The sequence below is a fragment of the Lissotriton helveticus genome, chromosome 12 (assembly GCF_964261635.1).
Source record: "Lissotriton helveticus chromosome 12, aLisHel1.1, whole genome shotgun sequence".
NCBI classification, from domain to species: domain Eukaryota; kingdom Metazoa; phylum Chordata; class Amphibia; order Caudata; family Salamandridae; genus Lissotriton; species Lissotriton helveticus.
In genome coordinates, this window is record NC_136073.1 from 676,012,978 (window position 1) to 676,034,411 (window position 21,434).

Genomic DNA, 21,434 nt, shown 5'->3' on the forward strand with positions numbered 1-21,434 from the left:
CCTTGAATATCAATGATTTAAATAAAAAGATGAAAGCTCGGCCGTAGAAGAATGGTTAAAAGGTCACGCCCCCGATATAATACTGATTCAAGAAACACACTATGCGGTGGGGAAAAACTTGCATGTAGTATGTTCGGACTGTGGGGGGGCAACAGGTACTTCTCATCCGCAACTGCTGCTCATAGAGGGATAGCAATTTTTCAAAATAGATTCCAACCTTTTCAGATTACATATTCTCAAATTGACAAAGAGGGGAGGTGGGGCTTGGTGAGTGGTTTAATTAATAACAGGTTAACCATAGCCACAATGTACGCGCCAATCGAAGATAACCCTTCTATTAGACCTTTATCATGCATTGGTCTAATTCATGGATCGGTGATAGTGGTGTGGGGGGGGGGGGGGTGGGCGGGGGGGGGGTCATTAATCTAGCTCAGGATCCGGTATTGGATTCATCTTCTGGCATACGGAAACAGAACAAACCACGCATGAAAAAAGTGTTAGTGGAATGCATGTAAAAATTAGATTTGGTCAATGAATGGCAAAAAAAATTCAGATGGGAAAGAATATTCATGTTATTCTGCCAAATATGGAACAGCTGCTAGACAAAATTTAAGCCTAATGGATTATACATATATTCAAAATAGCTTTTCTGATCATGCTTTAGTAAAATTGGAAAGTTCAGGAGTCGGGGTAGGCAAGCAACCTTGAAAATGGTCATTCAATAGAGTTTATCTTGAGGATGAAGAGTGGTGCAGGGAAACCCAAAGTGAAATAGAAAGGTTTTTTTATCTAAAGGGTACAGCAAAGGTAGAAAACGCGTGGGAGGCCTTTAAATCTACAATTAGAGGGTATATAACCTCCAAAGATACAACAGCTAGTAACGTACAAAGAGCACATTTAGAGTCAGAAATTAGATACGCTAATGAGCAATGTATAAGGGAGAAAACTAATGCGAATACATTTAAATAAGTGTTAGCACTAAAGGCCATGCAAGATCATTACTATGCCAAATAACATGTGGGTAACTCTGCATATCTTCAACAGGTATATGAGGAGAGTGAGTTCTCAGGAACATTTTTAGCCTGGCAAATAAAAGATAGACAGGCACAGAACAGAATTACTGCTCTGGTAGAGAAAACTACTAAACTCCGGATCACAAATGAAGAAAAAATACAGAAGGAGTTTTTAAAACACTATGAAGCGATCTACTCAGTTAGCCAAGAGGTCAACAGGTTTAAACTAAGGGATCTCCTTGGAAAATTTTCTATACCTATGCTACAGGCAAGTCAAAGCCAGACTATGGTCGCTAGGGTTACGTTAAAAGAAATCGAAGATACAGTGTAATCCCTGGCCAACAGTAAAGCGTTTGGAGAGGATGGGCTACCTGTGGAATTTGTTTTTAGAGGTTTAGCTCGGCACTAAATCCCGAACTACTAGTACTAGCTAATCATATCTTACTTGGAGGAGAGATCACAAGCTCCTTCCGGAAGGCAGTAGTAGTTAATCAATAAAGGGTAAAGACAAGACGGATGTGAATTCCTATAAGCCCATAAGCATCTTAAATACTGATTATAAAATTATAGCTAAGTTACTGGCAAATAGAATCAATAAATGCTTAGGGTCAATTATACATGCAGACCTGTATGGTTTTATTAGAGTGACAACTATCTTTTAATACCAGTTTTCTAGTCGAAGCCTTGGATTATTTTAGCTAAAACAAAATTCCGGCACATATTATGTTATTAGATGACGAAAAGGCTTTCGATTTGGTCTGCTGGGAAAGTCTTTTTTATATTTATTTTCATTTATTTGAAAGTTTTATATAGCGCGAAAAGGACCCAAGCGGGTATCAGAGCGCTTTACAGTTTGGATAGATGGGGTAAGGAGGTGAGAAGGACAAGCATAACTAGAGTATACATAAAATGAGCAAGATAGGAGTACATCATAATTAGGGTAGGATGGATACGGTAGATGGAGAAGAACATTCAATACATAAGTGGGCAAAGCAGGCGAGTGCTGCGAATCAAAGGTGCACAATAATCTGGTAGTCAATCAATAGGCAGTCAATAAGCAATGGGGCCCGGGCCGGTTAAGGCAAGAACTTAGTCATTAGGATTTTTTTAACTTCCTTTTTGAAGGAAGCAGTGGAAGAAATTTGTCGGACTTCCGGTGGAAGAGAGTTTCAAATCTTTGCTGCAGCGCCTGAGAAGGCTCTGTGACTTGTTCTCGTTTTGTGATGAACTGTGGTTTTAGGAGCAATGAGCTTGCACTCCGTGAATGTCTGCAACCTCCAGATAGTTCTAATTTTTGAGCCAGATAAATAGGAGTCTTGAGATGGATGGATTTTTGTGTCAAGCATTCTATCTATAGCTGTATTCTTGTTTCATATGGCAGCCAGTTTAGGGATTTGAGGGCTGGGGAGATGTGGTTGTTTCTTTTTGTAGCTGTGATCAGTCTGGCTGTGGCATTAATGGAGGCTCTTAGTGGGGCCAAGTTATATTTGGGAAGTCCACATAGAATGGAGCTACCATAGTCTAGCCTGGGCAATACCAGAGCCATCTTGAAATCTTCCTGTGGAAGGAATGGTTTGAGATTCCTTCATATGTTAATCTGGTGTTTAGCACCCTTGCTTACATTGCTGATATGAATCTGCATGTTCAAGTGCTTATCTAGTGTGATTCCGAGGGATTTTGCAGAATCGATAATGTTGGGAGTGCAGTTGAAGGCTGTAAGTTGTTTCAGCCAGTGGTAGATCTAGGGGGTGTGATTAGCTGGAGCAATGAGAAGGAATTCTATTTTGGGGGTGTTGAGCATGAGGTAATTATTAGTTAACCAGTTCTGAGTATTCATAAGGGTAGAGTTGAGTGAGATGAAGACTTCAGGGGTGGTGATTATCAGATAAAGTGGAGTGTTGTCCGCATACATATGGAAGAGAATGTTCGCAGAATTCAGAGTATTTGCCAACGGTTCCAGGAATAAATTGAAGAGTAATAATGCAGACCCCTCTGGAACCCCCACAGAAAGGGATGAGGGTTGGGAAAGGGATTGATTCACCTTGAGTTTTTGTGATCTACAGTGGAGGAAGGAAGTAAACCATTGTAATACCTGTCCTGAAAAGCCCATCCTGTGTTCTGGGATGGATAAGCGATTGTCGTGGTTAACCGTGTCAAAAGCCGGAGATAGGTCAAGGAGAATCAGGAGGCATGATTTTTTTTGGTCTAGCATTTTTAGAATGTCATTCGTAATGTGAGTGAGAGCAGATTCCGTGCTGTGACCTCTCCGCAATTCTAAAAGATATTGGTCCAGGAGTTGGAAATGCTCCATGTATGCACAAAGTTGCATCTTTCAAGCAGTTTAGCCAGGAAGGGGATGGTGAAGATTGGCCTGAAGTTATTGAGGTCAGAGCTGTCTGCGTCAGGTTTTTTTATAGGATGGGGAGACTTATGCTACTTTTAGGCAATCGGGGATCATGCCTTGTAACAGCGAGGCATCGACAATCCTTCACTATATTGGGATGATGGTCTCCTTGATATCTTTGAAAGTGGGCTGTGGTAGCGGGTCCATGAAATGGTTAGAAGGGGTGATCACCAGTAGAGTGTTATAAATATCTCTTTTGCTGAGGGGAGATAAGTAGTTTCAGGAGGTGTTGTTCTTGGTGCTAACTCTGAAGGGAATGAGGCGCTTATGGTGAGCTGGATGCCCAGCCCTCCCGCGGGTTGGGAGAAGCAGCCTCTTTGCTTCAAAATCAAGACTGATGCTTTTTGTTTTTTCAGTGAAGAAGGCAGCCAGGTCGTTGCATGATGGAAGGCCGTCGCCAAGGTCCGAGCTGTTTGGTGTCTTGCCAGATTGTTGTTTAACAATTTCAAACAGTTTCTTGGGGCGGTTTCTGGCTTGATTGAGTTGGGATCTGAAGAAGTCAGCCTTGGCATTCTTGATTTTTCTGTTGTAGGTGTTCCTGACAGATCTTAGGTGAATTAGATGTTCAGTCGAGGGTACCGATCTCCAGGATCTTTTTGCTATCCTTCGGATGCGACGTTCCAAGTTTAGGTTGTCGTTTCACCAGGGTTTTGAGATGTTGGAGGAGGTATTTTTCTGTTGTGGATGGGCTATTTTGTCCAGGCTGCCAAAGATGGTGGAATTATACAAATCTGTGAGGACATGAACATCAGACATGTCCGATTGGGGAGTCAAGGCCTTTCTACAGCGCATTGCTAGAGCCTTAGAGTTAATATTCCTAAGGTTCCTCTTCCATTGCATTGTTTTATTGGGCTGGACCCTCTTCGGGCCACTTCTTTGTTAATTAGGAAGAAGTTGCAATAATGGTCAGATCAATCCGAAGGGATAATAGAATCAATTGAGATGGTTTTTCCTTTGGAAATGATGAGGTCCCGCTTCACCTCTGTTATGTGTTGGGCTCTCACAGTATTGCATCACCTCATGTTCCATTAGAAAGGATTTAAGGCGGGGGGCGTGGCCAAGACGGCGAACATGGCGGACGCAGCCTAACCGAGCTCCGTCCCGCCAGCCACATATCCTACCTGCATCCTACGTCGCCCCGACCGCACTGCGCCCAAAAACCTGGTGGCAAGCGGCGGATCCGACGGCGACGCCTCGGCAGTGACTCCGGTGTCCCGGCGGTCTGCGGCTGGGGAGATACAGCCGCCGAGACTTCTGACGGCGAAGGGGCCTGCCTCTACAGCACGGCCGGGACCTTGATTTTGGGCTGATCCGCCCGGAAGTGTATGGCAGCCGGGGCGCGCCGGCCGGAAGGTGCCGCCTCAGTGGAAGTCCAGTGGCGGAGAGGCGACCGGGACTGATCGAGCCCCGCTGACGCCTGGACACTTGCTGCGGTGGCGGCTGCACCGGCTGGGGAGGACGAAATCGACGCCCGTTCTCCAGCGGAGGTGGGGTAAGGAGAGGTGACTGGGTGTAAGGCCTAGTGGGGGAGGGGACGCCCTGAGACTGTGCCTGGCCCCACTCGGCGGCGGGATCGAGCCGCGGGGCTCTGAGACACTGGCACACTAGGGGGGTAGCGGCCCCGCCGACCCCCTACTCGTCCCCCCCCCCCCCCTCCCCCCTCCATATTCGGACTGCGACCCTGCCGGGCTCTTCCTGGGGCTGGAATACTGCTACACTCCTGCTCGGTGGCCGCCTCGGGCCACGGTGGGGGGAAGGTGCCTTGGACAGACCCCCGCAGTCTACTGGCACGATCCTGGGCATACAAGAGGCCCCCCAAATTGTTTTGCTACTACAGCTGGGAGGTGGGGCACGGATGTTGAGCTGATAGCTGCGGGCCCGCAGCGTAGTGAACGGTCTCGATACCGCGTGACACCATCCCCTGCCACCGCACGTATAGCACCTTGCGGGAGCTTCACGGGGGTGCGCTCCGTCTCCACGGGCTCACGGCGGTCAGGGAGACGTCCATAATCAGAGGCCGTGCACGACGTGCGGAGCACATTGGACTGCTGGTCCCTCGTGGTCGGAACCATCACTCTATCCGCGCCATGACGAGAGGGAGCAACAGCAGCAATGCTTCGAAGCAGGGCCCAATGGACAAGTTTGCAGGACCCAGTGGGACGGCCGGAGCATCTGGGGGTCCCCAGGGTGCGGGACCCGACAACGCGGCGCTGATGGCGGCGATCACGCAGTCGAGGGACATGTTGGATGCGAAGATCGGGGCGGTCGGTGCCGACGTGACCTTGCTCCGACAGGACCTACGCAATGCGGTGGCCCGCATCACCGAAACGGAATCCAGGATCACGGAGGTCGAGGATGATGTGGCCGTCCTCAAGAAGAAAGTTGCCGCCATGGAGGGGATTCAGAAGGGACTTGCGCTGCGGGTGGAAGATGCGGAAGGGAGGGCCAGAAGGAACAACCTGCGCTTCGTTGGCTTCCCGGAGGACTGTGAGAAAGGAAATATGGTGGCCTTCCTGACCCAATGGCTTGAGGGATGGCTCCCCCCAGACACCCTATCGCGCTGCTTTGTGGTAGAGCGGGCGCACCGAGCACTCCTTCCAAAACCACCTCTTGGAGCTCGCCCCCGCTCGGTGATTGCCAAGTTGCTCAACTATCACGACAGGGATGTTATCCTGCGACAGGCCCGCGCCCTGGACCCTCTCATGTTTGAGAACCACAAAATCCTTGTGTTCCCGGACTACACAAAGCTGGTCCAACAGCAGAGGCAGTCGTTCACCGCGGCAAAAGCACGTTTGCGGGAGCTCAAAATTCCCTACGCTCTACTCTTCCCGGCCCGCCTCCGAGTGGTCTTCCAGTCCCGCACCCAGTTCTTCAACTCTCCGGAGGAAGTATTTGAATGGACGGACGAGACTGTGCGTGTCAAGGTGCATACCCCTCCCAGGCGGAACTCGGACTCGTCGACCACCGGGAGACCTCCGAAACCACCCAGAAGGTCACGCAGCAGAAGCAACTGGAGGGCGCGCTCCCAGAAACGCCCTCCTCCCCGCGACGAGTCGGCCGAGGCTCCGGAGGAGACGGACTCTTCCCCATCGAAATCCTGACGCCCTTCTCTTCACACTGACTCCGGCGATGGATCTACAGGACTATTGAAGTGCTTGGCAGTATAGTATAGGCCAGGCGCTGCTCTCGGACATGCCACTCATTGATGGACTACACAATTTCGTACTCATGGGTGGACAGTGGGTCGGGTGACGCCTCTCCAAGGGCGGGCCTACCCCCGGAGTTCGTTCCCAGGTGTTGAGTGGGAAGTAGTTGGGTACTTTGTGGGTAGTTGGGTGGGATCCATTGGTGCAGTGGGTCTTGGGCCTCCCGTTGGAGGGCTGAGATTGCCTGCATCGCGACAGGTACTTCAATGTTGCTGAGGTATGGGGTGGGGGGTTGGAGGGGAGGTTGTTGGGGTGGTTGGGTTCTGGGGGAAGTTTGCAGGGGGAGGGACGGGAGTTTGGGGGTTCCGGGGATGGTGGGGAGGGAAGTTGGGAAGGGCCTTAGCACGGTGTACATGGGAACCTGGAGACGACTGAGCATGTGTGTGTGGCCTCAGTGGCCTGACGATTTCGGAATCTGGATGATTGATGGCGGCTGATGTACTGGGGGCGAGCCCCCCGCTGGCCTCCATGCGAATTTTGAGCTGGAATGTGCGAGGGATGCTCGACAAAATTAAACGGAGTGCAGTCCTACGTCTGGGGAAGACTGAAAGAGCGGATGTGTTGCTCCTTCAGGAGACTCACCTCTTGGGCACCAAGGTTCTGAGCCTACGCAGATACGGGTATGATCAGGTGTTCCATGCCGGGTTTACACGAGGGTCCAGAGGAGTTGCAATTCTCATACACCGTAGGGTCTCCTACACACATGAAACACAATGGCTGGACGTGCATGGTCGGTATGTCTTTGTTAAGGGGAGTCTGGGGAGTGAGCCGGTGGTTTTCGGGAGTGTGTATGCTCCACCCCCACTCCAAGATGCCCTGATTGAACGACTGTTCGAGGTATGGACGACTCTTCCGCATGTGTTGACAGTAGTGGGTGGTGATTGGAATGATGTGATGGATGGGAGACTGGACCGCTGTAGGCCTGGGGGTGGTCAATTGTCAGATGCCTCTACGAGGCTGAGTAGGATGGCGCAGGGGATGGGATGGATTGACGCTTGGCGCCACCAGCATGCATGTGATCGTGAATATACATTTGTCTCTGCGGTCCACAAATCCTTTTCGCGCTTGGACTACCTATTCGTCCCGCAACCCTGGTTGGGCAGAATTGACTCCACCTCCATACTTCCGAGGGGCCTGTCGGATCACTCCCCGGTCGCCCTGACGTTGAGCCTCGGTGTGCGGCGACAACCGTTTCGCTGGCGCCTCTCTGTGTGGCACTTGCAGCGCCGCGACTATAAATCGCACATGAGGGAGGCTATCTCGCACTACTGGTCAGAGAATGAGGACCCGAGTATAGATGCCATGACCCTGTGGGAGGCCCTCAAGCCAGTCCTTCGGGGCGTGGACATTGCGTGGTGCGCTGCGAATCGTAGGGCCCGCAGGCGGGAGGTGGAGGAGGCGGCCGACCGGGTGCGGAACCAGGAGACCAGATGTCTCACGGGGGAGGATGGAGTGGCTGTGGACCGGCTCCTGCACCTCCAACAGTCATACACCTCGCTATTGTTAGACGAAGCCCGACAGGCCTGGCTCGCTACGCAGAGCAGAATCTATCAATGGGGGGACAAGTCTAGCACAATGCTATATAGGCTATGTCAAAGCACTTATCAAGCCCAGCCCTTGCCGGGTCTCCGAGATGCCGCGGGTGGCCCTGTCTCGGCCCCTGAGGTCCTGGCCCAGATGTTTGCTCAATACTACGAGACCCAGTATGCCCCCCGAGAATCTCTCCCAGCGGAGGAGATTGACAAATTTCTCGCAGACCTTCCTCCCCGGGCGCTCTCGGATGAGGCGAGGGCCCGCCTAGACCTCCCACTGTCGGCGGAGGAGCTTGGGGAAGCACTGGGTGGCCTGAACACGGGCAAGGCCCCTGGGCCCAATGGGTTCCCCTGCGAATTTATGAAGTTGTTTCATCTCCAATTGGGGATGCGCTATAGGAAGGCACTGGAGGCGGCTCGGGAGCTTGGCAGATTGCCAGCGGACTGGCGACACGCTGAGATCGTAGTTTTCTGCAAACCGGGAAGGCCCCAAGACAGCCCGGACTCTTATCGGCCGATCTCTTTGCTGAACTTTGAAGCGAAAATATTGGCTAAGGCGTTGGTGAACCGTCTTCTCCCTTACATCACGGACCTGATCCATGCCGACCAGGCAGGCTTCATGCCTCACAGGGCTACAAGACACAACATACGTCGCGCTCACCTGGTGGTGGAGGCGGCACGAGCAGCGGGCATCCCCGCGGCCCTCCTGCTGGCGGACATGGACCGGGCCTTCGATTCCCTGAGTTGGTCATACCTCCGGGCCCTCCTCCTCCGGCTCAATCTGGGCCCACGTTTCCTGTCGTACATTCATCTGCTCTATACGGACCTGACGGCGACGGTCAGAATAGCGGGAGCCACCTCTGACACATTCCTCATCGGTCGTGGCACCCGACAGGGATGCCCTCTCTCACCTTACCTGTTCGCCCTGGCTATGGAACCGCTTGCGGCCTGGGTGAGGATGGATGCCCAATTGCGTGGTGTGGAGTGGGTTGGGGGCCCATCTGACAGGATTGCGCTATATGCGGACGACGTCCTGTTCTTCCTTACAGACCTCAATAAATCGGGGCCGAGGGTCCTTGAAATAATGCGCATTTTCGGTGAAGTGTCGGGCCTCCGGCTCAATCCGCAGAAGTCGAAGCTGTGGGTCCTGGGCGACAGGGGGACTTTGGGTCCCTGGGCCTCGGCCCTTCAGGAGGCGGCGGGAGGCCTTAAATATCTTGGTGTCTTTCTAACCGATGTGCAGGGAGTGTCATGGTCCCGTAATGTAGTGCCTGTTTGGGACAGGATCCGCTCAGACATGCAGATGTGGTCCAGGATGCCTCTAAATGTCTATGGCCGTTCGGCCATTTTTAAGATGGTGGCCCTACCCCGAATCTTGTACCAATTGCAGAACTACCCGTACCCAATTCCGCAGCAATGGTTTCGTCAGGTGAACTCGGCTCTGGGTCGGTTCCTATGGGCCGGTGGAGCGATAAGAGTGGCGCTCCGCACCTGCTTCCTGTCGACCTACTGTGGGGGACTGGCCGCATCTGATGTCCAGTCCTACTATCAGGCATCGCACCTACTTGTTCTTAACGAATGGTGGTACGGGGATCGCACTGACCCGACCTATGCCCTAGAGAGGTATATGATGGACCCACACACGCTCCATACTATTTTATACTCGGCGACTATCCGGAAGAGACTCCCGAGGGCCACGCAAGTAATCTTCAAAGTGTGGCGCGATGCGCTCCGCCGCATGGGATGGTGGAACACGCTCACGGGCGAAACCCCTCTATGGCACAATGGGAGACTGCCCAGCCTGGCTGCGCTCCGGGGCTTTGAGGGCTGGGATGCCATAGGCATTTCGGCGCTGGGTCACATCCTGAAGGGCACAGTCCTCAAATCGTTCCAGATGTTGCAAGATGAATTCGATATGCACCGGTCCCAGTTCTTCAGGTACCTGCAGCTCCGCCACGCCCTGACCCCCGCACTAGCGGACTTATCGTCCTTGCCGGAGTTTAGTCCCCTGGAAGCAAAAGTCTTTATGGGGGAATTGGAATCAAAAAAAATCTCAACCATCTATCAAACGTTAGTTACGCATTGTTCCCCCTCTCTTGATAAATTGCGGGCGGTCTGGGAGGGCGACCTGGGAGACTTGGAGGAGGAGGACTGGAGAGAAGCCCTGGAGGCCCCTAGGGGAGCTGCGATAGCGGTGCGCCTGCGCTTTATTCAATTTAAATACCTGCACAGGGCATACTACACGAGGGAACGATTGTGGAAGGCGGGGCTGATAGCCTCCCCGGATTGTTTGAGGTGTGGCAGTGAGGTAGGCTCCTTCTTACATACAGTATGGGGATGTGCACGGCTGCAGAGGTTTTGGACCGGTGTATGGGAATGCTTGGAGGAAGTGTTGGCATGGGAGCTCCCTCGCACGCCGCAACTTGGCCTGCTCCACGTTATGGAAAGAGTGGGGGGTAATCTGTATAAACGACACTTGCTCCTTCTGGGTCTTACAATAGCCAAACGAGATATAGCCCAAGCCTGGAAAGCCCCCAAGGCTCCGTTGGTGGGGGTGTGGAAGCGGGGCATGGACTTTAGCATGGGTTTGGAACGCCCGATCTTTGAGGCCAGAGGCTGCCCCAAGAAACATTATAGGATTTGGAAGAAATGGGCTGATTATAGGGGCCTATTGCTGGACCCCCCAGCGCCACAAGCCTCTGATACAGATCACGTCTATACTACCCTCATGTGAACTGTCCACTTGTCGCTACCATGCTGCTTTGGCTCCTGTTTCTGGACAATATGAACACCGTGCAGGGAGGGGGGTGGGACCCGGGTGGGGATGCGGGGAGGGGGGTGTTGGATAATGTTGACTGAATTTCTTGAACGCTGTTGCTCTTCTATGCTCACTGTCTTTCTGCAATCTTGGGAGCAGTGTTTCTTTTGTATTCTGTCAACTGCCATAACACTAATAAAATTTGTTCTGAAAAAAAAGAAAGGATTTAAGGCAATTTACTGCTTGATCTGTTGGGTTAGACCAGTGTAGGTTGAAGTCTCCAAGGAAGATTTGGGAAACAAGGGTGTCATCATTGGAGGAGATGATTTCCATTAATTGTTCAATGAAGGAGAGATTGTCTCCAGGGGGGTGATAGAAAGTGTGCAGCTTGCAAACAGGGCGGTATTTGCTTGAGATGTTGAAGTATAGATACTCACTGGAGGTCGAAGCAGAGGAATAAGATTGTGAGAATGAGAGTGTATTTCGGTGTATACTCGCTAATCCTCTGCCCTGTTTTATAGGTCTGTCCAAGCGAATTATGTTGTGGCTAGGCGGAACTAGAAGGTGAAGGATAGGGGTTGACGAGCAATTTAGCCAGGTTTCCATGAGGATGATGATATCAAGCTCATTGTTTAGAATGTGGTCAAAGATATCGGATGCGTGTTTACTCGCTTATCTGCAGTTGAGTAGTACGCATTTCAATTGTAGAGGTGTGTGGGCGGTCGGAGTCTGAATGATATTCACACGCTTGAGGTTATCGTTGTTTATAGCTCTGAGGTTGTGGGAAGGTTCCCTGTTCAGGTTGGCATGGATGGCTTGTATTAAACACATAGGGGCCTTGTGTTTATTCTAAAGGATTTGGTTTTCATGCCAAATTCATCCACATAGTCTCTAAATTCTACAAAGGGGCATCGGTGCAAATTATTATTAATGCAAATAAGATTGGTAATTGTAAAGTTAGTAGAGGAATGAGACGAGGTTGTCCATTGTCGCCGTTACTCTTTGCCTGTTTTGTAGAACATATGGATATTGCAATTTGTTCCATAAGCAGCTCAACATCCCCGATTCCAGGAATGTCTCATATCAAGTTATAAGCCGACAATATCGCCCTATTTTTAAAACCTGACTCAGAAGTTCAAAAACAAATATTTTATATTTTTCGTGGTTATCAACAAATAGGCGGGTATAAAATAAACAAATGTAAGGCAGAAATCCTGATCTGTAATACTGATTTGGATACACTGTTAATTGAATTTCACCCATTGGTTAATGCTAGTCCCAAGAGATATCTTGGTATATGTTTCCGTAAATGTTAATGACCTGTATGTTTTAAAATATGTCTGTCTAATAAATAAGATTAAGGGACTGTTTGCTAGGTGGAATAAAATGCCCATTTCAATATTAGGTTGCGCGGCTCTTATTCGTATAACGATTTTCCATTGTTGGCCATCCCTAATGCAATCCAAATGAAATTTTTCAAAGAAATGCAAGGTTTGTTTTCTACTTTCCTCTGGGCAAATAATGTATCAACACTAGCTATAGATATTTTATCACGGCCAAGTAAGGAAGGCGGTATAGCCCTTCCTGATTTAAAAGAATATTATTTTGCGAATTTTGCACATACTATGTATAGATCAACTAAGTCTTTAAATATTAATAAGTATGATAATTGTTTCTAAGATTTAATCAATCAAATATATGAGATTACAGATGTTATGTGTTTAACGAAACCGCCCCAAAAAGTGAGGTATAAGACACAACATTGGAATATTAAGCGCAAAGAACAAATGTTTCGCTGCTATTCGATCCCCTATATAAATGCTGCAACATTATTGTCAGATATCTATATAAGGGCAGATCCATTGCTATATAAGACTGTAATCCTTAAATGGATGAATCAGGGCTATGGTAAAATAGTGGATTTTTTTTAGAAGTAAACTGGAAAAATTGGAATGAATTAGAGCCCAGTATCAAACACTACAAAAAAAATCATGCAATGATCTTTTACTAGGATTAAATATTTTCTGCAGAAGCTGAATCCCATACGTATAATGGAAACAAGGGAGTTAGCAGAGCAGATATTAAATCCTCAAATTCATTAAACAATCAGTAGTTGGGCTTCGCTATTATAGCCATAAAACTGTTAACCCTCATATGAAAGTGCAAAAAATGCCAATTAAAGGATGGACTTTAGATATTGCTTGTAGCTTGGGATCAGATTAATAAGTTAAACTTTTCCCTATTTACGGATGCAATATTACACCAAATGGCTCCTATATAGAACCCCTGATTTTCTCCACAAAATAAATCTCCAGATTTCTGCTAAATGTTTACGCTGCAATCTGAAAGGTGGTGGGAACTGGACACACATTGTATGGAGTTGCCCAAGGCTAAGTAGATTCTGGGATGAAATCTATCAGTACTGTTTTAATAAATTGAAAGTACAGCAAACGTTAGATATCCAGACTGCTGTTTTTGGATATTCACTTGATTTAACTGCAGATCTAATGTAAACACAACAAATATATATAGTGGTGTTATTAGCTCGATCCCTTATACTTCAAAGGTGGCAGACAGATGAAATTCCGACCTTCCAACACTTATATTACAAATTAAATAAGATTAAAGAGTCGGAAAAAAAGATGCATTAAGATCTGGGGCTTATAGCAAGTTTAAGAAATTATGGAAATCGTGGGATTAAATAGGTGTTTTTACTGTTCCGTATCTTAGAGGGTGTTAAAACATGAATAAAATGTTTTTTTAAAAAACATTTTTCTCATATTTTATGTATTTGAGGGATCGAGTATAATGATTATGGTTTAGAAACTCCTTATTTGTTAGAAGACTTGGAATGTGCAAACGTGAATATTTTTTTAATTTCTTCTTTTTTTGGATGGTTTAATGTGTCAACGTGCTGGTGTAATAATGTATTATGTATTATGGCATGGATGAACTGCTCAAAAAAAAAAAAAAATTTAAAAAAAGTTTATTGTGTACTGGCCTATGTTTAGATAGAATGCTTATTTTTTTTCTTTGAACAATGGCACTTGCTAAACTATGTTTTGCAGCTTTTTATACTTACTACTAAACTTTACATTTACTTCTGCACAGCATTCCATCTCTTTTGCACTATAAACCAGTTGAAAGATAAATAATATGTTTGTCTGTAGCATTCTCCAGCTCACCTCTCCCATCAGGATGCTGTAGAAAAGGTATAGGTATTCGTCTGTTCTGTGCATGCGGCAGGTCTCGTGCACGGAGTAAGACCACTCCATGGCAGTGGTGGCATCATCAAACTTCTTCTCTAGGTAATTAAGGAAGAACTCAGGCAGGCTGGATCTGGTCTTCGTCTAAAAACCAAAGAGAAAAAACAGAGGTAAGTGGTTGTGGCAACTACAATATATGCCAGGCAGACATCAGGGTATATAGGGACCTCAGACGGCCTGCGGTGAAGGGAGACATGTCAACTTGAAGATAATAGTGGTAGAAAAAAAACTATTTTTCATAGAAATCATTAATTATTTTCTCTATTTTGCGGAAATGACACCAATTCACAGCCTTCCCAGAGCTTTACCATTGCCATTTGTTTAATCAATAACCTCTTCTTGAAAGCTAAAGCAAATATTTAAATTACAATCTTGCCCATTATCACATGAATGTTGCAGGAAAAACTTTAAAGATCTCTGAGCTTGGCCATTGCTCATTGTTAAATTAGCATTTTGTTGGTAGAAGCTACTGAAAACCTGGAAATGCTAAATGCAGCCTGGGTCCATTGGTTGCTAAACGCTGCAGGAATAACATTAAAAACTTTGACCATAGCTACTCTGCATTGTTTAACCAACAGCTTACTCATGAAATAGGAAACCAGTGACCACTGTTGTTGGTAGTAGCTTCAATAATCTCATATTTCTATAGCCAGAGTGCATTTTGTTAAGCACATTTTATTGATTGTGGTATATTTGTCATGATAACAATGATACATGAGAGAAACACCTATTACTTAAACTTTCAGTGCTTTCTGAAATAGCCAACATTGATCTATATATACTTTGTCCAATGATTTACATCATACATCAGTGCAGAAACCACAATGGACCGCCCCATTATTTCAGGTCTGAAACGCACAGTTCAGTCATCGCCCTAATCCACTAGACCTCAATATTCTTGCCATGGACCCCAAATTTTTCAAACTTGTTAGGATATTGTGCTTTATAAACCCATATTTTGGAGCTTATGCCCCAATCTAAGGGGCATATTTACTAGGAAACTGTCGGAGCTTGGTGCTCCGACAGTTTCCAAACAGAGGGTTGTGCTGTATTCACGAGAATACGGTGCACCCCTGCCTTTCCCTTAGCGCTGGCGCTAAATGTAGTTGCCTATCATCAACACAGGCACTCTTGCACCATTGTGCAAGGGTGCCTGCGTTGCAGGGAAAGATTGTTTTTGTGCAGGAAGGTGTCCCTTCCTACGCAAACAATCAGTGATGGAGAGTTGTAAAATCTGTGTGCTGCAGAATGCAGCACACATAGAAGTTGCAACTTGTCATTTTTTTAATGACTATTTATGTGCAGGAAAGGACACCTTCCTGCACATTACAATCATACATGGGGTTATGCTGTTTATATGTGTGCTGCACAATGCAGCGCACATAGAAACAGCAAAAATGAGGAGAAATAAAGCATTTCTCCTTGTTTCGCCAGGTTAAGACCAGGTTTTCCTTGTTCTTAATTTTGGCGCTGCCCGATATTTACACCAAACTTATAAATATGGGACAGTGGCATGCTCAATGGGTGTTGCGGTGGGACGCCCACAGCAACACCCATTGCACACCCCTTTCCCGCTAAGTGTATCGTGAAAGGGGGCCTTATTCACAAGTTGGCGTTAATCCATCTTAAGTGGCTTAACGTTGTCTTGTATAAGACGAAGCCCATATCGCCTCAGGAATGTCAGAAAAAGTGAAGTTCATGTGGTGATAGGGGCTTGTAAATATGCCCCTACGTTGTTGTCCATTTGTCTGTGGTGAGTGCAGTGTTTCCGGCCCACTCTCTTGCCATATCCATCTGTGCCAACATCACTGCCAAATCATATGAAGTGTGGGGATCTGGAAACTAATACCTATCGTCAATCCCCTACATTGCCATCTCTGCTGACATGCCACATGCCATTTCAGTTGTGCTGTGAATCTGGTTTCTGACACCTTTCCAAAAAGGCATTCCCACCAGTTAAAGTCCCTCCTTCTGACACCCCTGTAGAAAATCACTGTCAACGACTATTCCGAACTTCTTTATTTGTACGCTAGTGCAATATGCCGGGGTAATATTTTGAGCTGTGCCAATCTCAACCCTGTTAAAACAACCACCATTCACAGATACTTCTGCGGTTCATTACAGTCTTCCTCATTTAGCGTCCCTATATCCTTGGCCCATACACTTCTGAATTTAGTGAAAGGTTCTTGCACGTTCTTCAACAGGATTTTGTATATTTTAGAATATCTCTTGTTTGTGCAATTGGCAATCCCCTCTACACCCTCCCTCCCTCATACTTGTATTATCTTTTACTCTTCTAATCTATTTCCTTCCTTTTGTCTCTTTTTGCAAGCCATGCTAATAACTTGCCAGCTTAATTTCCAATTTCATATAACCTGTATTTTCTATAGATCGAGCAGCCTGTCCTGTCACCCCATATATACTTAGCACGGCTAGTTGATGAGTTAGGTCCTCTGTGGTGGGGACTAAATTCTCTTTTCTAGGTTAATTATTTGGGTCTCCTTTTCCCTTGCCTGAATATCCCTGGATCTTTTACTCCTGGTATTCTTTGATATCTCCCACCCTATCAGGGCCGTTTAGAATGTCTCAAACAGCGGCACCTGTGAGCACACTGTACCTGTGTTTTCCTTGAAGTAGTTGTCCATGGTGTTCAATAAACATTCCTCAATTATTTTCTCTCCGAGTTCCCTCTGCTCCAGGACTCATCTATCCAAACCCTTGTACAATTTCCCTGTCAATTTGGTCCACTGGATAGTGATATCATTTTGCTCTCATCAAATACGTAGAGACTGAACATTGCCAACTTTGTGTGGCTGGGGATAAAAGATAGTCCCATCTAGAATTCAATCTTCTATCCCAAGAGAATTATGAGTACTGTCCGATGGTGGTTAACCCCTTCGGGGCTGATGACGAGCTGGGCTCGTCATGGCGTAGCCTCCTCGCACGCTCATGACGAGCCCAGCTCGTCATGAGCCCCACCCTCGGGGGAAGCGCCAGCGCTCCCTCCGAGTCTGCCTGATTTTTTTTGTTTTTGCGGGGATGGCAGGGGAAGACCTTCCCCTGCCTCCCCACGCCCTCCCCGCCCACGTCATCAATGACGTCAGCGCGCGAGGCGCGCTGACGTCACCGGAGGCTTCCTTTGTTTACAGACGCGCAGGGAAGCCATTTGCTTCCTGCGCGTCGTTGCACAAAGAGGTTAGTTTTGCGGCTGGGGCGGGGGGGATTGTGATGCAACTTGCATCGAGGGAAAGGAAAGGCTTTTCCTTTCCCTCGGTGGCATTTTAGAGGTTTCCTGCTGCACGATCGTGCGATCGTGCAGCAGGAATGTTAGGGATTTTTTTTTTTTTGGGGTTTTGTGATCAGTTTCTTAGTTCGGGGAGCGGCCCCTTGGGGAAGGGTCGCTCCCCTTGTTGGGGGAACATTATCTATGAAGTCTTTTCTTGGCTGCAATGTTTTGGAAAGGCCGTTTTTTGTACAAAAATGCTGATGGGGGTCATTTATAAAGTAAAATGATAGTGCATTGTAATGAAGGATGCAAGTGCCTCTGTCCTTCATTACTTATACTGATGTGTGTTTCTGAAGTGGCTAAAAAACACACCTGTGCTGCCTAGGCAAAGCTCACTAGTGTTTTTGGCCTGATGAATGTTTTTTTTTGTGTGCTGCTTTTCAAACACATGCTTTGTCTCCAGTGACCATGTGTGTGTTACTATGCCATGTGCGAAGGGGTCCCTTGAGTGAGCTGTCCATCATAGTGGGAAGCTCACAAATGTTTTTGGGCTGTTGATTGTTACCTGAATTTGTGCTGCAACTCTAGCGCCATCTTTGTCTCCATTGACCATGTGTGCGTTACTATGCAACTGCACAAATGTGCGCAGGGGTCCCTTGAGTGAGCTGTCCATCATAGTGGGAAGCTCACAAATGTTTTTGTGTTGATGATTGTTTTCCTGAGTTTGTGCCGCAACTCGAGCGCCATCTCCAGTGTCCATGTGTGCGTTACTATGCAATTGCACAGATGTGCGCAGGGGTCCCTTGTGTGAGCTGTCCATCATAGTGCTTGGTGTATGCACGAAACATGTCGACGATAGGAGTTGATAGGTACATCTGGACACATTACGTTTAGGGCAGCCTATCTTTCCACCCCGTTTATTACCACCTAGAGGCAAGAATAAAGTTTATTGTAAACCTACTGGGCAGGTATTTCACACATCACATAGTCCACTCCTCAAATACACATGCACCACACATAGTCTAATAAAGTGCTCCTACGTAACTTTCGCAAGTCGCAGCACGCCCCAGCCCGTAGAGGACTGGGATGGCCCCAATGATGAAGCATGTCACCGTGGGGCAACCCTGGTGAGTGAGGGGACACCTAAAAGAGGAGCATTTCTCCCCTTTTTTGTACACAATACCATATTTTCACAATCGACCCCAATCGACCCCAGTGTGTGTTGGTTGTTATCTGAATAAACTAGCAAGGCTCTTAGGTATCTGGAAACAGAGACCATTTGTTCATCATAGTGGGAAGTTCACAAATGTTTTTGGGCTGATGATTGCTTTCCTGAGTTTGTGCTGCAACTCGAGCCCCATCTTTGTCTCCAGTGTCCATGTGTGCGTTACTATGCAATTGCACAGATGTGCGCAGGGGTCCCTTGTGTGAGCTGTGAATCATAGTGGGAAGGTCACAAATGTTTTTGGGCTGATGAATGTTTTCCTGAATTTGTGCTGCAACTCGAGCGCTTGCTTTGTCTCCAGTGTCCGTGTGTGTTACTATGCCATCGCACCAATGTGTGCACAGGTCCCTTGAGTGAGCTGTCCATCATAGTGGGTAAATTTAGGAAAGATGGTGCACTCCGCTAGTTGGTGGGCGTTGCCAATAGGGGATCTTCTGTGTGAGTTCACATGCCTCTTATGTGTATAAATGGTCAGAGACTGTTGAGAGCAGCAGATGGGGAGAAAGAAGCTCCTGGTCATAGGAACTGTTTTAGGATTGCGCTTGTGAAAATCAAGGATGCAAGTGCCTCTGTCCAGCATCGCAGTTAACCACAGTAATTCTGTTGTCCCCCTCCCCATGAGAATCCCTGATGATGTCAGCGCGCACAGCACGCGCCAACATCTTCAGGGATTCCCAGGCGGTCGGGAAGCCATTTGCTTCCTGCGCCTGGAGGTGTTAGGTTGGTTTTGAGATATTTGGGGGGGTTTGCAAAGAGGCTTCAGGGGAGAGGTAAGTGATTTTCCTCTCTTCTGATGTCTCTTTGCAGGGCATTTCTGGCTCACGGTCGCGCACAGCATTGCGATTGTGCGGTGGAAATGCCCTCACTAGCACCAGGGATTTTATTTTAGATTGTAGGAAGTGACCCATTGTGCAAGGGTCGCTTTCAGGTGGGTCGGATTTTAAATTTAGATTTTCTGGCCCCCCCCCCCGGTGGGCAAATCAACCCGTACTTTTGTCCGTTTTGCCCTTTTTGATGGCCCATCTGTGTGGATGTGATTTTGGGGGTACATTTGTGTATTGTTTATTCATTTGTTATGTTGTTTGTGAAATGTAGTATTAAATTATTTATTATTTTTTCTTCTTTGTTTTTGATCCAGGCTTTTGCTGTTTGTATTGGTGTAGGTTGTGGTTCAGTTAATGCTGGTTTTGCAGCTTGTGTAGTTGCATGTGCTTGGTAAGTAAATGTTTTTTGTACTATTTTTCCTAGATAAAGTTATTGCTGTTTGTGTGGCTTTGTGTTTCTTGATTGTTAACTTTTTTTTTTGTATTGCTGCTTGATGTGTACTTTGTCTAATCTATACTTGTTTTTTTTTCTTTCCAGTGGGATTTCCTTTCTTTTTGCTGTGTTTCAGCAGAGTAGGTGCTGGTGAGTCTTCTTATATTTGGTTAGATTTGAATTGTTTTTGAGTGTATTGATTTTTGTGTGAAGACTCTACCTTGTTTACTTCTTCCTTTGCACAGTGTAGGTTGTTGTTCACTTGTGTGTGTAGTCTTCTTGATTTGTAAGGATAATGGCTGCTCGCAGGATTACTGCTAAGCAGGTTGTTAGTTTGCTTTTTGAGTCTTCCTCTGACCATGGTCCAGACACTGACTCCGATTCGGAGCTTGAGTTAGGTGCAGAAGATTCAGGCAGTGAGTTTTCTCTTCGCATGGTATCATCGGATGATGATTCTTCTTCTAGTGCTGATGAAGTGCCTGTGGTAGAGAGGGACATTGATGTGCCGGTAGAGAGGGAAGAGCCATGTGAGCGGCAGCCTAGGTCCTCAAGGTTTCCCTTTTTTTCTCGTCAGGAACAGGCAAGTGTGGGAAAGGCTGCGCCCAAAAGGTTTCACATTGCTGTGGTGCGCCAAAGGTTATCTGGTGCTGCTAGTCTTCCTGTTGTTGAGCAGCATGAGGCATCTGGTGCTGCTAGTCTTTCTGTTGTTGTTGAGCAGCAAGTGGCATCTGGGGATGCGAGTTCTTCTGTTGATGTTGAGATGCAAGAGGCAGCTGGGGATGTGAGTTCTTCTGTTGGTGAAGAGATGCAAAATGTATCTGGGGATGCTAGTATTCCTGTTGGTGTAGTGAGGCAAGAGGCATCTGGGGATGCTAGTGTTCCCGTTGATGTAGTGCAGCAAGAGGCATCTGGCCTGCAGGCTAGGGTGGCTTCTTCTCCTCATGTTAGTGATGACGTCTGGGTTGCCCCTGGCATGGTGCAGCCGGAATTGCCAGACTTCACTGGTGTTCCAGGGTGTAGAGTGGATACTGACAATTTTTTGCCAATTCAATATTTTCAATTGTTTTTTGATGATGAGTTTTTGCAGGAGATTGTGGAGCAAACTAATTTGTATGCAGAGCAGTATTTGAGGGACCACAGTGCCAGCCTTAAGCCCCATTCCAGAGCTACCCATTGGTCTCCCACATATGTTGAAGAGATGAAGAAGTTTTTGGGATTAACTTTTTTGATGGGCTTGCTAAGGAAGCCATCAATGTCTTCTTATTGGTCCACTAGTCCCTTGATGGCAACATCTATATTTCCAGCACTTATGACTCGTGATCGATATATGCTTCTTCTTCGCATGATGCATTTTGTTGATAATGATTTAGCGTTGCCACGCGATCACCCTGATTGTGACCGTCTTTTTAAGATTCGGCCTGTCCTTGATCACTTTGTTGATCGTTTTCCTGAGATGTTTGCACCTGGAAGAGAAATAGCTGTGGACGAGTCTTTGGTGTTGTTCAAGGGCCGCTTGGTTTTTAGGCAATACATTCCTAGTAAGAGGG

General features: G+C 47.3%; 1 protein-coding gene across 1 annotated transcript in view; it reads right to left on the minus strand.

Moving 5' to 3' along the window:
* Positions 1–21,434, minus strand: part of TSNAXIP1 (translin associated factor X interacting protein 1) — a 476,958-nt gene that overhangs the window by 115,365 nt on the left and 340,159 nt on the right. The window contains exon 12 of the mRNA XM_078669989.1: positions 14,099–14,263. Within this exon, the coding sequence (XP_078526115.1) occupies positions 14,099–14,263 (165 nt within the window). The remainder of the gene's footprint in view (positions 1–14,098; positions 14,264–21,434) is intronic.